This window comes from Catharus ustulatus, chromosome 1, assembly GCF_009819885.2.
Source record: "Catharus ustulatus isolate bCatUst1 chromosome 1, bCatUst1.pri.v2, whole genome shotgun sequence".
Taxonomy (NCBI): Eukaryota; Metazoa; Chordata; class Aves; order Passeriformes; family Turdidae; genus Catharus; species Catharus ustulatus.
Genome location: NC_046221.1, coordinates 133,651,267 through 133,668,870, shown reverse-complemented (window position 1 = coordinate 133,668,870; position 17,604 = coordinate 133,651,267). Strand labels below are relative to the sequence as shown.

Here is a 17,604-nt window from a genome sequence, read left to right as displayed (position 1 = left end):
CTCCCATTTGAGCTCAAAGACCTCTCTAGATACCAGACTAAAAACAGGATATGCTGTTTAATTTTAAAGATATGCAGTACCTGCCCTGTGCAGGAGGCCATGTATTTCGCTTACCAGCCTAGGCATCCACAAATTCTGCCAAAACTAGGCACAAAGAGGAAATCTGTGCTCTGTTTTCATAAAGATTGTGGTTATGTTCAGTTTTAGAATGAAGTTACCAGTAGCTCTGCCCTGGAAAGTTTGTATTAGAGTTCTTTGTGGTCATCTGACACCTTTAAAGGGCTCCATGAAATAAACTGAAATTATTTATTCATACAAGAAATTTGCTCTATTTATCACCTGCTCAACAACCCCTGTATGTTTTTTGCATAATAAAGCCATGCAAGCTGCTAAAGTATTTTTTTTTTATGTTATGGCACTGAAATTATATTAAAAAAAATAAAGTTAACCATTCACTTCTAAAATTCCCAAATTACAAGATACTGGAGAAAATTATAGTTTTAAGGATTTACTGTACTTCAGACTGCAAATACGGTCCTGACTCATAACAAGCTTTAAGTCAGGAATTTTGCAAGGATGGAAAAGTGGCCTTGAAAACTGTACAGTAATTTAATAGAAACTGAAAGCATGGGAATCATCTGCTTTTTACTGGTCCCATCTATCTCAGATCTTTAATTTAATCTTTACCTTTGTTATTCATTCTCAGTTCTGGTCCTTATGGCTGCAAATCAGTACAGTTGAGGAATGCTGTGAAAATCTAGTCTGCCACAAGATTGGCAGTAGTGTTTACACTGTTCTTCTTCTACTGAAGAGGAACAAAATAAGTATCACTATCTAACCTGACCTATGAGAGATGAGCCATGCTGGAAGTTAGTTTGGTAAAATGTTTACTCCACAAGTACCAACTGGAGTCCTGGTGGAACACTAAATGCTCTCAGAATTTGCATCCAGAAGGCCAGATAAGGGACTGCCACCTCAGCTATGGGGCAGCCATCCCCCTCCACACCTCTTCTTGGAAAATTCTTCTGTTTTGTGAGATCTTCATTTGAGCCAGCCCTTGTTTATACTCCAGGACACAGGCAACCAAATTTGAACAGATGCCTTCATCTCTACCAGGGCTTAGGGCAAAACCTTTATTGTTTCCAATTTTGCTCTTGTCATTTGACCTGAAAACTAAGTAAGAGCCACCAGATTTTCATGCATAAATGTGGTATTTCAGCTTTGCAGGAACTTTGCTCAATTTCACAGCACTGCTGTGTTTTCTTATCCCCCTCTTTCTCCAGAGTGCTGCTGAAGCAGAAGGGGAAACCTCCTCCAGGACCACCAGTGCAACAACCACGGGGCTTGGCCAGTCTCTTTGGGCAGAAACAGGAAACTCCGAAGTTGTTTAAAGCAATGCTTGGAGGAAAAGGAAGAGAAGGCCTTGCTAGGCTGCTGCAGCTGAAGAAACAACAAGACACTCAGGTAAAGCCACAGAAAAAAGAGTAGAATCTACTGAGAGGGCTTGGGCAAACAGAGTAGATGAAAATTTAGCCCTGCTGCAATCAACAGCAAAAACTCACAGTAGCTGAGATATAAGTACTTTTCCTAATCTCTGTAAACACTAATTCTAAAATTTGGCTCAATCTTTCTGAACCTGGACTTCATGCAGACCAGAGAAAACAAAAGCAAGGAAAAAAGGAAACAAAAAAATCTCTCAGAAAGTAAGGATAAATGGATTTTACAAAGGCCTCGAAGGCATCTCATCTTCTAATTTCATGTAAACAACAGTAAACACAGAAATACCCAAACACAGTAATCCGATCCAGCTGACTCGGGCACATGGTGAACTTTCCAATTCAGTGTCAGATCTCTGGTTGTTAAAAATCCTGAAGACAAAACACAAAGTGTAGCCCACACAGCTAAAACTGATTAAATCTCTAATATCTTGCACTTATGAAAAAACTGTTGTTTTAACTGATGAAAAATAATACCGCATTATACTCTGTTCTGAGAAACATTAATGTTAATAAGAACCTGCTTACTTCTACATATTTACCCAAAGGTAGCAGAATTATTTTCTTTATAGCTGAAATAGCTGTGGTTATATTTAAGTTAAACAAAGAACTTTGCCCTTTGCTCACACAATGATTACACAATACGATTGGAGCAGGAAGGCTGCTCATATTAGTGTGTATTTGTGAACTTATCAGCAAATAGGCTTGGCCAAGAAATGGGGGCAGTGTGAAGTATGCCAAGATTTACACAACACTCTTTCTCCACTAGCACAAGTGCATAAAGGAAGGCAAGATGTAAGGAAGGGTTCTGTTTCACCCCCTATATTAATAAGAAGCAGATACGAATATCCACAAGTGTTTCCTAGGTTTTATATTGTTACTCTGATTCTGAAATTGCTTTTTTCACTTAGAAACAAATTTTCAACATCTGAATAGAAATTTACATGTGTTGCATACCATTAATATAGTTGTCATGCTGCGCCTTTCCATGGCAGAATAGAGCTACTTCCTGAATTTCTTCTGCGGTATTGGAAAACATTGAACTTCTTGTTTCTAGGAAGCTCAAGCCGCAAAAGAGACCAAGCCTAAAGAAGAGGAGAAGAAACCAGCAGAGCCCGCAGCTCCCCCTGCACCCCCTGCTCAAACGGAAGAGCCAAAGGCAGATGCTAAGCCTGCAGTTATGCAGAGAACAACCAGTAAGGAGTCTCTGATCATTAGTATGACACCATCTCCCAGAGCAGGAGAAGGAGAGATCCTTAAAGTTGAAATTAAAGAGAAAGAAAAGAAATAGATAGTGCTTTGGGATTGTGGCTGATCTATTTGTCTTGTTACATTCAGAGGGCTGGCTGGACTTTGCTTTTGGGTATAGAACATAAAAGTAGAGACTACGCATGAGAAAAATCCACTCCAGCTCCTCGTCTTCTTGCCCTCCTCTCCTGCACAACTGCACAAATTATTTATATTCCTAACCTTGACACTGAAGAGAGAACTTTTGGTGTATTAGAAATTACGGTTCAGATTGTATTTCACAACCACTTGTTTCTAGTTTCATACATGCTCTCCCTTTCCTCTTACTCTGTCTTGTTCCTACTTCTCGTCTTCCCTCTCCTCTTTATCCTTGCTTTCTTACTGTTGCTCCTGTTGCTCAGTTTGCTCTTAGCTATTGTATGTACTCTTTCCTGTTTTCTCCTCTGCCTTCCCATAGTTATCCTTTTCCTTGCTACTGCCCTACTGTTGCTAAGGTTCCTTATGTTTCTCTCTATTCTTCTCTCTCCTCCCCTTATACTTCTAATCGGTGACCTGGGTTTGTGACCAGCATGGCTCAGAGCAGACAGCAGGTGCTATGTGTTGGGATGTTTTACCTTGGGACAGAGGGCAACATAACAAAACCATTGTCAAAAAATCAATCCCAAAATCTGCAAGAGGGAAGCAGATTATAGAATTATTGCCAGCCCTCTGAAAGCATGAACATCTGCTCCAGCTGTCTTTGACTCTCACAAATTAACATGGGAAAGACTTAGATAGTTCAGCCTCCAGAGATGACCTATAACTTTGGGCTGCTGATTTACTTGCTTGATCTTGTCAAGGGGTTGGGCATACTCTCTGAAAAGTAAGCACTTGATACAGCTGTCTGAAGAATCTCGGTATCTAAACCAGCTACTTCAAAAATAAAGGCTATTTTATAAAAAGCAGGATTTACACTTTCTGGTTCTGCATTGCAAAGTTGCAGCCAACGCTCCATTTGTTCATCTACATCATAGACTTTGACTAACAGTGCAAAGGGAAACCTATCTTCTGTGTCTTAGCTACACACTTGTGAACTACAGTAAATCCTTTATGAGTGCCACAGCTGGGGGATACAGCCTCCCATTCAGGAGCTCCCACACTGCCAGCCTTCTGCATCGACTCCTCAGTCTCAGACACACTATTACATAAAAGCTTGATGCTGTGTTTTAAGCTTAACTCCCAACTACTTTCTTTTCTTCCATGGGTTTGCATCTCCTCTCTTCTCCATTCCCTTTCAGATATCACTGGGTAAACAGTTTTGTAAACTAAAAACATTACGCAGAGGCCAAGCCAAGAAGTGGCAAGGGCAGGCTTCACAGCTTCTTGGCTGATCAGCCAACCACAGAAGGCACCATGCCAAAATAAAACACTCACTTTGCAGGCTATATATGACCCTGCAGGCTATGCATTCTGTAGGCCTGTTCTTTAAAGCCTTTCAACTTCTGTAATCACAGGCAAAACTGGAAGCCTAACCAGAATCAGTGGGAAGTTTGCCCAAGAAAAAGCTGGATGACTGAATTCCATATGTTGCATATTCCACAATCCTCTGACATGACCAAAATTGTAACCTCTTTCAAAAGAAAGTTCTGCTGCATTAGCAATGAGGTGAAGGTTCAACTGCTTTGTGGAGAGAATCATCCTTATTTGTATGCTACTTGGTGTTTGATACATAAGAAAAAAGGACATAAAAGAGGGAGAAAAATTTTAAATTGTTTCATAAAGAATTATTCATCTATTACACATCCAGGACTGTCTCAATGAAATCTCAAGATAGGAAATACTGCAGAACTGTTTCATGAATGAGACCTTCTATGAATAATACTAATCTATGAATTACAATATATAGTTTCACATCCTTTTTATTTTTTTGAGACAGAGTTGTCAAAGCATTATGGAAGGGGGGAATATTCCCCATATTTTAACATTTTGATATGTGCGAGTAAAGCTCATTCTTATGGAAAAGAACTGATTCCCTTCTGCCTACACAAATGCTACCAGGTAATTTTGAACGTTTTCTCTGTGGGCATATTTAAGTCCATCAATCACACACTGACATAAATTATAAAGTACATGCTTGCTAAGACTGCAGCACCAAGTACTCCACTGCAGTGACAGAGCTTCCCACAAAATGCTGCTTTGATACAGCTCGTAACAGCCCAGGTTTGCAGAAAAGTGTGACAGTTCCATCTGCAAGACTACTTTATGCACAGCTCTCGAGTTCCTTAGACCCAAAACAAAATAGGGGAGCTGTCAGTGCAGAAGACAGTGGCCACATATAAATAGCACCCATCTGCTTTTCTGTGATGTCCTACTTTTCTCTTGTTGGGGTATCTTCCTCTTCCCACAATTCCTGCATTCTTAGGGTTGGCAGGCACAAGAAGGCTCACAAATCAAAGTTGCAACTATTTGTACGGTTTTCACGAGATGGAATGATATAAGAAAGGTCAAGATGTAAGATATAATACATTCTTTCAGGAACTAATTCTATCCTGGATTCTTGACTAATGAAGAAGCAAAAATAATTACTCTTCTAATTACTTAGAAGATGTAGTTTCCAGTATCACAGTTGTCTCTGTGTGGCATCACATTCTAATGCAACACTGTCTCCTGTATCCTTAGTGTCCTAATCAAGTCCTTCAGACTTGACTATACTTGAATGTAAAGAAACTGAAGGGTAGAGTAGGACAATGTATTTGAAAACTACAAATAACCGTATCTCCATGCCTCTCTAACTAAAATGTAGACATTGGGAAAAAATTTTTGGAAAACCTGATAATAATTGTATGAAATAGCATGCATGGGAGAACTCTAATGTAGCATACAGCATGAAACAGTCACATTTAAAACTGGCCAACTTCAGAATATCTTCTTGCTAGAAGCCTGTTTAAGATGTTTTATGAAGAATGAACTGCAGAGTCATTACCACTAAGTGGAAAGGCATTTTCCTCTCCTGTTTACACTTGTTATAGACCTGTGGCATACTCACCATGGTAATCACAAAAGCAGCATTTAGCATTACACAGAATACGCTGAATACAAAAGTACCACGGAACAGTCTACTGAAATGATCACTTTAATGCACAGGCATCGTAAATTAATTAACTTAATCAGAACTGAAATGCATATAAAAGTACAAAATATTGGTTACAGGTGAGCTCTCTGCTGTACATATGTATATATTATGACCAACACACGGCAAAAGGCATCTGATGACAAAGACTGCCATACATCACTTTTATCACAAGGTGGTGCCAGTGACCTACGAGCACATTCACTACACAAAACTCGGACAATATTTTGCTTTGTCACCCTCATGCTATTAATACATTTTTTACACGTAAAAATAAACAAAAAATGGCAAAACAACACAGTAACTTTCCTTCCCCTTGACTCACAATCTTCTTCATTTCTTCATTCAGAATATCACTTCAGCCTACCCTGGAAGTTTTCAACAGACATTAGCTGTACACCCCTGTTATACTAGTTCTAGCCATGGTCCTGTCTGAAACATTTAATTTACAAAGAATATGACACATTGAGAACGAGATGTCATTGAAATGCTATTTAACTCCTTAAGCTTGAGGAACATGGTAGCAATTCTCTAATAACAGATAATGAAGTCTCCCCTGCAGAAACTCAGAATTTATGTATAGAATACAGAAAAAGCATGCAGGAGATACTTAGTATAACAATACATATATAGTAGCATATAATAATGCAATTCCATGGCAACTTAAAAGAGAATTGGTAACAAAACTTAGGTGCAGCATTATACTTTTTGGTAGACAAGTCAGAAGAACTTCAGTAGTATCCTGTACTCCTATCAGTAGTACTCATCCACTACAATTAATGTAGACAAAGCATTAATACTGCATCCAGTTCTCTCTGTACAGGAAACAGGTAGCTGTGAAACAGTTTACTTTTCCAAAATCATACACTCTCAACTTGCAGCAGTGTGATTTAGGTTTATTATAGTAATTTCCTTTATCTCAATATTTTGCATTGCATATCTGATATGACACTTCATCGTAATTTGTAAGTAGCAATAGATTTTCACTACACTGATAAAAAGATGATTAAAGATTTTCTTTTTACATAAATATATGAATTGCATTTTAAAAAAAGAAAGAAAAAGAAACATGAAACGAACTTTTCCTTAGCATTCCACTACTTGGTAGCATTTAGGATCCCTTTCCACCAAGAAAAATGGAATGGAGATAATATATCCATTCATGATTGATTAATAAATGTCAACTGTCTACAAAACATTTGATATGTCTTGTGTAAGGTAATAGATATAACTTTCATCCATCAACATTAATGTGAATTCAGACTTTCAAGAGGATCATAAATGTTTTTTAAAAAAAAAAAAGCCCCCTAAGTAGCTCCAGCAACTAAAAGTCAAATACACTACAACCTGGTGAAATCTTGAGTGTCCAAGTGCGCTAAATTTAGCATTAGCCCATTCTGTTCTTACATACTACAGCCAGACCATCCACATGAGATAAGCTGGTATGTCTAACTCTAAACCACTTCAAATGTGAAACTGCAAAATTAATGTTCAAGATTGACATTTCAGAAATGGTGAGTGTGACCTTTCAATCCACTTATGTTACACACAGTGACAGGATCAGAAGAGATCCTCAGCAAGTAGTATGCAGCTGGAGGTCAAGGAACCTTCATTTGTCCACTAAGCAAAGACATGATTTACATTTGGTATAAGAGGTGAAGGGAAAACTCAAGCCAAGTAAATAAAGCAGAAATTGTTTGCCCTAGTATGCAGTATGATTATAGACTTTACCTCAAAATATGCAGTTGTAAATCAAAGAAAACTTTTAAACTATAAACCAAATTCCTACTTCACAAAAAGTTCTTTAAAGATCAATAGTCATGACTGTTTTATGGGGGGGTAACCCCAAAACTCCTACCAAAATAAATCTGGAATTTCCATTTCCAGTACACATTGGAACACATCTCACAGCCCTTATAGTAGTAGCTTCAAAGGCCAGAAGTATTTTGAGATGCTAGAGGTTTACCTTGATTACCCCTAGTTATTCCTGCACTACCTCAAGAGAAGGCATACTATAAAAGAAGATATACTTTCATGACTTCTTTGGCATGTATTCCCACAGCCCTGAATCCCAGGCATTGCCCAAAGGCACTGAAGTGGCAAACAAGAAGCAGCTGTGCAAGGAGGGCCTTTATACTCTGTGGCACTTGTCTGAACATGAAACACCTGTGTGAAAATTTTGTTATGGTGGCTTAATAGAAACTCCTTTTTTCCATTCTTTTCAAAATCAAATGCATCCATGTAAGCACTATCTCACAAATCAACATCAAAACAACAGAACAGTTTTTGCCCTTAAAAGGCACCCTTGGCAAAGTGATTTGTAGGCAAAAGATAACAGACATTACGATACAGAGGCATGTGTACATGTTTACAGAAGTATTTTGAGAACCAAAGTCTGTAGATACAGAAAGTAAAGCAAGCACAAAGTCTCTCCTCTGCTCAGCCCATTCATTTTGCAGCAGGATTCTTAGGAGGCTGAAGTTTGTAGGTGCTGAAGTAGTTCACCACTTGCTGAGGGACTTCTGCCAGGACACACTGAGCCAGAGCTTCTTTGGGAGACTTATAAAAAAAGAACACCAAGCTTCAGTTTCCACCAACTGCTAACAAAGATTCTAAGGCAAGTAATAAGCACCTCCTCTAGAAGGCCAACTTAAAGTCTGACATTTCACAGAGGACCTGACACAGTGCCCTTGTGCAACAGACAGATGGAAGCTTCCTGTCAGCTTTACCTTCTCACTCCTGTTACCATGAATCAGATGGCTGTCTTGTGCCACTGAAGTAACAAAGGGCTGCCATATCTGAAGACACCTTCTGTCACATGAAATACACAGCTCAGATATCAGGCTTCACCATGTAAACATACTTCCGCTATCTGTTTAAGATGACCCTCCAGGGTCATCAACATCATCTGCAATCTTTTGCACCAAGTCTCCACAATAACTATTTCTATGGAGCAGCCCTTCTGCAGATACTGTTTTTACTGTAAGACTAGGTATCCATAAGAAAAAAAAAATCTCATTTTCTAGAAAAATGAAAGCATTTGAATATATATTATACTGAGCATTGACCCTAGTTAATTAGATCCAAGTGCATTACTTGATAAGTATATTCAGTATTGATTTTGCTCTTGTTCATTTCAGTTTGCCTGAGTTACTCTGAGATTAAACCAAGAATTTGTATCAAAAGTAAAAATATAAAAGCAAAATAAGAAGTTGCAAGGAGTATCATTAACAAGTTAATACTAAGACATGAAACAAAATTAGAATATATTAGGATGGAAATAGGGATTTGCCTATACTGAGGAAATTTTGGTGGTTTTTATTTAAGTCAACTCTTTCCAACATTATGATGCTTAAAAGTTGACTTCTATTAGCCTACACATACTTTATTGGGTTTTACAGGAATTCAAAAATATCAGGACTTCATTCTTTCACCACCTTTTTTATTGTATTTACTTTTATGAAAATGAAAATTATCACCACTACTGTGGCCATAGAGTTTCTACTAATTTTGACCTCCCTGATTATGACTCAACCTTGAATTTTAATATGGCACTAAATTCTGAGAGTAATCCACATTCATAAATGGGCATTCACAATAAAAAAGAAAAATTACCATAAGAAAAAAGTTATAGGAAGTTTTTCCTCACAAACTAAAAAAACCCCATCCATTTGTTTAATCAAGTTTTACAAAGGTCATTCAGCTGCAGCAACTAGCCAGAAATGCACTGCTGGAATTAGAAACTGTGGGATTTGGGTTTTTTTAGTATTTGATAAAGACCTCTCTTAGAGCACATATTGGTTACACCACAAAAGCTTAGGACTAGATGTAGGACATCCTAGTAAGCCCAGCATACCATCACAATACTTATTAAGCAAATCAGTAAGATTACTTACATTTTGGAACTTCCTGAATGGCACAAATTGGACAATGTCTCTGACAGCTGGTTCTCCCGATGGGGACCTAAGAACTCCATCGTCACCATCAAGAAACTCCATGGCATCGAAGTCTGCTCCCCCAACACCAACAATGATGATGGACATGGGCAGTTTTGAAGCATTAACTATGGCAGTTCGGGTTTGATCAAGGTCTGTTATCACACCATCCGTTATGATCAGAAGTATAAAGTATTGCTGTCAAACCAATAAACACCGTGTTGTGACAAAGTAATAGCAAACATTTAGGCATGTACACTCAGAAAAATCCACATAAAGACTACATAGTGTTGTCACTTTGGCATGAACAGTGTGCTCACTGAATTTTACAATCAAACATCTAATTTGTAGTCAGGCTTCATCTGTACAGTCTGAAAAAGCTTGTAAGGACAATAAACCTTTTAAAATAAGTCATCTATAAACAGCCATCATCCAAAACCCCAATGGTATCATCCTTCTTTCCTCCAAAACCCCCAGACAAAACAAGAGATATCCTATTTTCCCATTATTTGTTCTGAGATAGAAGGCAGTTGCCTGAGGTTCTGGAACAGTAACACCTTTCAAACTTGTATTTGTTTTCTTTCTGTTCTATCAATACTTTTATGAAACACTTTGGACAAAATGAATGAAGCAAAAAGTCCTAAATCACACCTTCAAGTGTGGAAACAGACAGCCATTTTCAACTTCCTTTAATCATGTTTTCTAGCAGCTTCATGAAGCTAATTACCAAGGTGTCTGAGACTATTCTGTAATACATCAGTAATTCAATTAAGTACCACCTGAGTTGCTTCCACTATTCTGTTGGGGCTTCTAAAAGTTAGCATCTTAGCTTCTGTTCTGGATTGGAGCACCAAAAAAGAGCTAGAAGAACCAAGTCTGGAAATTATCAAGCACTTTTTGAATTTCCAGTCATCTCTCACTTCATTTCAGATTATTACTGAATAGCATAAATTCAAGTCCCAAAGACACTCCCTATATTCTTAGAAGTCTCTCTTCACTACTTTACTTCCCATCTGTTTTAATCTGCCTCCAAATAATTGTTCTTCCCTTATCTTGTCTAAGTATCACCTTTCTGCCCGTACATTCCCTCACTCCAGCAAGAACATATATAAAGCAGTTATGACCACAGAAAGCTATAAGCAACTGCAGCAAGATAGCACATCACATTGGATTTATTTCTCTCTTCTCATACTTCCTCCACACTGGCAAAAAAGCAGCATCAGAATCAAAAGCCAATCCAAAGTGACTATGATATGTATTAAATGTCAAGGTAGCAAATTGTCTTCAATACATCCTTTCAGGCAGGAAAAATAAATCTCTTGCTAGGCATACTACATGAAATAGAAGTCAAAAAACCCAAAGAGAAACAAAACCAACAAGAGGTTTTTCTCCTTTCCTAGGATATAAGCATATATAGATATATATATATATTATTTTTTTTTTACAGCTACTAGTGCAAGACTACCAAGGCAAAACCTTACCAGCCTCATGGCACTTGAAAATCCATAGCACATGTTCCAATTGGTTTCTACAGATAATTTTACATGCAAAAATAGCTGATTTTGTTTTCTGATTTTTACATGACATCAAATACACCAGTATTTCCTGTCATCTGTGATTTAGGGTTTTCTGAACTTCCATGCTTTATCAACATGACTGAGTACTCAAGACTTGGTCTTCAGAATTTCTGTTTTTAGTATGGTCAGCAACTCATGTATAAAATTTTAATACGGAGGAGAGCACAGCCCATACAGCACCAAAATCTTTATGGTACAGTTAATTATCTGTGTTGCTATCTAGGTGTCAGAAGCTATACCATCCACTTCTTGACTACCTTAGTTGATCCTCTCTCCCAGCTATAGTTGCTTTTTTTCCCAGCTGAGGTTAAACACTCTCTTAGATATAAAGGCCTAATTAAACAAGAGCTTTGAACAGAAGATACCATAAAGGTGTTGTGTACTTTTAAGTTTCTATTCAAAATCTGAAGACCTTCTTTAGTTATTTGATTAAGAGGACTGTTAGGTACAATCTGCAAAAAGCAACTAGTTTTTCTATTCTTTTAAGGGTAACAAACATTTATTCACAAGGTAAAGGACCAACTTTCAAATGAATACACTTATAAATGTAAAAGAGAAAAAACGCATTTATAAACAAGAAGAAAAGTAAAAGTAAGAAAAACACAGTGTACCATAGAGAACTTACAGATGCTGTTTGCTGTTGAGTAGCCGCAGCAGCAAATCTTGCCACATGATTTATAATTGGAGAAAAATTTGTTGGTCCATATAACTTCACTTGAGGAAGACAGGCTCGATATGCATCAACAATGCCTTGGATCCCTAGAGAAGGAGATTTTTTTTTTTTTTTTGGTATTAGAATTAGGATACTTTGAAGCACCTGATTTTCCTAAAGCTGTATCAATCAGTTACTTGATGATGCAAAGACTTAAAACTAATCATGGTGGGAAAAAAAAATATTAATGAGCAATGGAAGCTTTCAGTTTGACCAATGCTTAAGGCACATACATAATATGACTTGTGAACAGAAAGGCCGAATACTCTATGCTCAAAGGTGTGAAACTGAACTACAGCAATTCTCTGGCAGCTTGTGGTGGTTGGCAGTCTGATCAGAGAGGCCACAATGAACAAGCATTAGCAGCACCACACTCAAACCAGACAATTCAAAACCAGCAGTGAAGTAGAATGAAGTGGTTTGACAACACAAAAGAATTGTTCCCAGCCCTGTGCTCCAGCTGTTTAAATCACTTCTTTCACAAATCATTACAGAAGACAGATGCAATGCTATTTCTCATAAGTAAGAAATTGGTTGTACAATTGTTTCCTGCTACAGGACTAAACTAGCTATGTAATTAGAACAACATGCTTCAGTTCACTTTTCAAGTGTCTTTATGCCTTCAACTTAGGCATTTTACACTCTAGATCTTATGTTACTTTCTCAGACTTACCATTACAGAATGGGTTTGACGGGTTAAAATTTATTGGGAACTCATGAGATACCTGTGAAGACACAGAAGACCTAGTAAGAACTTCAGATACCTCCTGAAGTAAGTGCTTTCAGCTGTTCTAGGTCGCACATTTACATATTCCATTACCTGAAAGGATGGAGGAATTTGGGCACCAAATCCAAAGGCTGGAAACATCTTATCTCTAAAGAAGCAATTTTAAAGGAAACAAAGTCAGTGCCTTCTATTAAAAGCTGCCATAGCTCAGTAAGTTTAACTATCAGTGCTACTTTTCATCACAAAAAATGCTATTTCAGAGGCAAAACTGAATGGAAGTTCCCCACTGTATTTGTTTCTAGGACCAAAACCAGTCTTTAAGACCAAAACAGCAAGAATGCAAGCATTTATTTAAATCAGTGCTGCTCTTTTCATAACATATGAAAAGCTCTGCTTGTCTGCAGTAAACACAAGCTTATACTTGCAATTATATGCTGGTGTTTTAAATCTGTAACTTAGCTCAGAGGTTTCATTCTAGTATATCTGCAGTCATCTTGAACATGGGTTTAAAAAACTACCACATATGTCTACACATATCTAAAAAAATGCTCTAAATAAAAATCTAACACTTACGTATCATAATCCTGAATGACCATCCCGACAGACCAAACGGCTGTTAGGTACTCATTAACTCCATTAGGGCTCAGGTAATGCAGAGAGTCTGGAGAGCGAGGGTCTCCATTGGAGCCTGTAAAATCTATCCCCACCTGTCAAATGCAGTATTTATATCAGATTGCTCTTAAAGGTTAAATTATGCTTCTCATCTCTTCCAAAGCCAAAGAGAAAACCATGAAAGACTAGTAAACAGGACATTGAATGCAGATTTCTTTCTCAAAAAACATGCCATTACAAAACTCTCAAAAGCTCTGTATCTCTCCAGAAGTGCTGAAATGACAGTAATTCCACGACTATAAGGGGCACCCTTTTGACTAGAATTTTGATGGAAACCCAGAAGTGCGCCTTATAATCTGGTGCGCCTTATATATGGACAAAGTTGGGAGATTTGCCAACCAGGAAGTGCAAGCTGCGAGCCGTGGCCACGCCGCAGGAGCCCTGAGCTGCGGCAGCACCACGGGAGCCCCAAGCCACGGTGCAAGCCATTCCTCGCCAGCCGTGGCAGCTGGCACCTGGGGCGGGCGGCCGTGCCGGGGTCTGCAGCATGGGGAGGGCCCCTAGGCCTGCGTTTAAAGGCTACACCAATCTGTGAAAAATGTTTGCAAATTGAGCACCTGCCAGTAAACCCCGCAATAGCACGATTCCATTACTAATTCGTTACTTTGTTGTGCGTGGATCCTCGCTAAAAAAAAAAAAAAAAAATAAAAAAGTGTGCCTTATAGTCGTGAAATTACTGTACCTTCATCTGAATCACAGAATGGTTTGGCTTGGAAGAGGCCTTAAAGATAACCTAGTTCCAACCCACCCCTGCCATATGCAGGGACAGCTTTCACAAGACCAGGTTGCTCAAAGTCCCATCCAACTTGGCCTTGAATACTTCCAGAGATGGGGCATCTACAGCTTTGCTGGGCATGCTGTCAGGTTTTCGCTGTGCTTACTTCCAGTTACTATTCACAGCAGCTCTTCAAAATCTGGTAAATTAATTTCATTCTGTATCTTAACACACACACACACCTTTCTTCTCAGAAGTACAACCAGCCAGGCTCCACAGAAGCCTAGACAGTTCTTCCTGTGACTTCAACAGATCTTCTTCACCTTAGTGAAGACATCTTACTGTTATTTGTGCTGCACTTGGTTCACAAATTACATAACTTAAGGGCTCTAATCCATATGATAACCTCTGCTTTCAAAGAACTGTAAATTTCCTTTTGGTCTCCATCCACATAACTTAGCTAGCTCTTAATGGACATAACCAGAGGTTCAGAACCCTCTGCAAAGAGTAAAGACTATCTTTTCTTTTCTGAACAGAATAGAAGCGCTCTGGCAAAATAGCTTCCTGCTCCATGCCACAGAATAAAAAAGAAATCAACAAGAAAAAAATATACAATAATCAAATACAGCACACAGACAATCAATTCTATGCTTCAATTTGTTCGAAAACTCAAAAAGTATTTATATAAATGATTTCACTTACAGTGAAATTCAGCTGACACCCACCCATGATGTAATCGAGGAATGTGCATTCTACAATGATCTAAAAATAGAAGACAGAAATTTTGGTTTTTTTAATGGCAAAAACTCAGCTAATATTATTGCAACAACTCCTAAGGTTCCAGATTCATTGTCTTTACCCATGAAAAGCACTTGTTTTGCCCTTTAGCTATTCCATCCACAAACTGCAATGAGGGTATTTGCAACATGTGCCACCATACACTCAGTGCATCAGAATCATGCCTTTAACAAAGCTACAGACAGACACCAAAGCAGCTCCAAAAGGATTTTAATTTATAAAATAACACATTATGACAGTTACACAATTTTACTTTGCCATAAAACAGCAAGTTGGGAAATGCAGTGGTTCAGGAATGACTTTATAAACTGGTAACCAATCTTTCTCTTCAAGAGAAAGTGAAGGGACAGGGGACAGCAGGTATGTGATTCAGCTCTCAATTTGTCTCCTTATATGAACCAGAGTCCCTTGTATATTTACTGTGTCTGAAACTTTCAGACATTTTAAAGTTTCTTACAGTTTCAAGTTGAAGATACACTAAATGAGAGCTGTTATGCGTGAACACTTAAAACCAGAATCATACCAGAATATATTACTGACCTCACAATGCTTAACGCTCACAATGCCAGAGTTTTTATAGTTCTTTTTCTTCTGTCTTTTCTTTTCATTGATGCACTCAAACTCAACCTGCATGAATGCAAATAAATCCATTAAAAATACTATAATATCATTTATGCAACAAGTTTAATGATCCTTTATTTCAGAACTGGTACTTTCAGCTTATATTAAATGCATAATCCAGCAAAATTAAACCCAGCCTGCCCAATGTCAGCAAGAAAAAAACCCACATTCTCAAGACAGAAATCCTCTCGTACCCAAAAAAGGCTACAAATCTATTTGTTTTGACAACTGTATTTCAAACAAAGAAATTCTGTACCATTCTCCTTCTGAGGATTCTGGTAACAACTTTTTTTTTGGTAAAGACATAGCAATTCAAACAAAGCCTCAGTGTTTCCAGAAGCTGTGGCTTCAATTATTATTATTATTTTTATTATTTAGTACAAATACAGCAAATACATCAAAATATTAGAAAAGTACAAGCACGCACTATTAAAAGGTTTGGAAATTGTTAGATCCTAAGAGCAGGAAGGGTGACAACACTTTAGAGAAAAGCCATCCAATGTAACACAGTTGCATTTTTGTGCAGTGGTTGATTTTTCTCATATTCACTAAAGTATACATAATAGTAAGCACACATTTTAAAATAAAGGATTAACTAATACTTGAAAAAACACAAGTCTTGGTCTTTTAACTGTAGTTAAATTTGTGTTGCATTCTGTCTTTTGACAATCCAGAGTTTTTTTATTTCTATACTTTTATGATTAGTGGGTTTTTTTTGTGCTGATGGTGAGGCACTTACATACATAATAATAAAGACTGTAACCAAGACATTAATCCTACAAAAATGGACTTAAAATGTAAAGGCTGTTTCAGCCTCAATTACAATAGCAATGTCAAGGTGTAGCCTAACACAACCTGGAGGTTACCTGAGGCCAGGTGACCTAGGTTTTGCTCCAGTATGAGTAAAACAGCTTACCAAGAACACACAGGCAGCTTACACAGTGTAACACTTACAGGTGATGACCGAGATGCTTCCTTCAGTTTTGACATTGTTGTTTGAAAACTTCCTATGAGATCATGAGACCCATCACTATCATAGTCATAGCACTCAACCTAAAATGCAGCATTATTTAATGTTAGTAACAGAAATGGCCCTACAAAAACCAATAAACACTGCAACAGCAAACCTGAACATCTCAAACATTCCTGTGTCTTTTTATATCAGTGTTTTTCTTGCATTGAAGTCTTAGAACTGCATAGGGTTGCACTTAAAACAGATTAAGATTGGGTAGAAGCCAATATTCTCTGTTTTGAATCCAATCTTCCACTCAAGTGAAGGAGAGACAAGAATACTAAGCAGCGTCAGGTCTTACATGAGCAAGTAACATCAATTATATTGAACTATGTTTTGAGAGTGATGGGGTGTTGAGAAGAGCAGGAAAATAATGTAGGGTTTTTACATTCATCATGAATCTGAGCATCCAGCTAAAAATTTAGTAAATCAGTTATGTAAGCAATCACAAGAGTTTTAGCAACACTTTTATACTACTTCATTAATCCTCAAAATAACACAGAATTTATAAGCATATGAAGGTTCAGGCCTAAAGCTGGAAACAATATTTGAAGTTTTGTAAGATTAGCAAATTTAAACAGTGAATCTGTTAAACTATGATCCACACTTCATGGATCAGAATGTTAACTAAAAATCACTTTTCCTATAGTCAGAGTTTAAAGAGAAGCTTTATTATTTAATCAATGCACCCTTTTAAGAGCCCAATCTACCAAAGGAGGCAGGAGTGAAAAACACTTATTTTTTCTTTTTCAAAACATGACAAAACTGTCTTTCTATATAAAAAGTTGGTTATTTATCCATAAAAGCTTATGTTCATTTCATCCACTTCTGATATTTTATTTCAGTTCAGCAACAGTTATGATAGCTAACTTCATCAAATAACGTAAAAACATACTAAAATCATTAAATAATTATGATGATTAATAGAAATAATAATAATTCAAGAGTCAGCTAGGTATCCCACATTACTTGGAATCAAAAT

The 17,604-nt window shown here is 37.5% G+C and overlaps 2 protein-coding genes across 5 annotated transcripts in view; one reads left to right on the top strand and one right to left on the bottom strand.

Moving 5' to 3' along the window:
• The window catches only part of CNGB3 (cyclic nucleotide gated channel subunit beta 3), a 59,535-nt gene extending 56,748 nt beyond the window's left edge, over positions 1-2,787 (top strand). The window contains exons 17-18 of the mRNA XM_033061943.1: positions 1,284-1,464; positions 2,554-2,787. Coding sequence (XP_032917834.1) covers positions 1,284-1,464; positions 2,554-2,787 — 415 coding nt within the window. The remainder of the gene's footprint in view (positions 1-1,283; positions 1,465-2,553) is intronic.
• Positions 2,788-5,840: 3,053 nt separating this feature from the next.
• The window catches only part of CPNE3 (copine 3), a 32,910-nt gene continuing 21,146 nt past the window's right edge, over positions 5,841-17,604 (bottom strand). For all 4 annotated transcript variants that reach the window (XM_033066136.1, XM_033066153.1, XM_033066144.2 and 1 more), the window contains 9 exons: positions 16,565-16,663; positions 15,530-15,616; positions 14,894-14,953; positions 13,378-13,511; positions 12,898-12,952; positions 12,751-12,802; positions 11,991-12,124; positions 9,750-9,986; positions 5,841-8,412 (listed from right to left, as the gene is read on the bottom strand). In XM_033066136.1, coding sequence (XP_032922027.1) covers positions 8,302-8,412; positions 9,750-9,986; positions 11,991-12,124; positions 12,751-12,802; positions 12,898-12,952; positions 13,378-13,511; positions 14,894-14,953; positions 15,530-15,616; positions 16,565-16,663 — 969 coding nt within the window. In that variant the 3' untranslated portion in view covers positions 5,841-8,301. The remainder of the gene's footprint in view (positions 8,413-9,749; positions 9,987-11,990; positions 12,125-12,750; positions 12,803-12,897; positions 12,953-13,377; positions 13,512-14,893; positions 14,954-15,529; positions 15,617-16,564; positions 16,664-17,604) is intronic.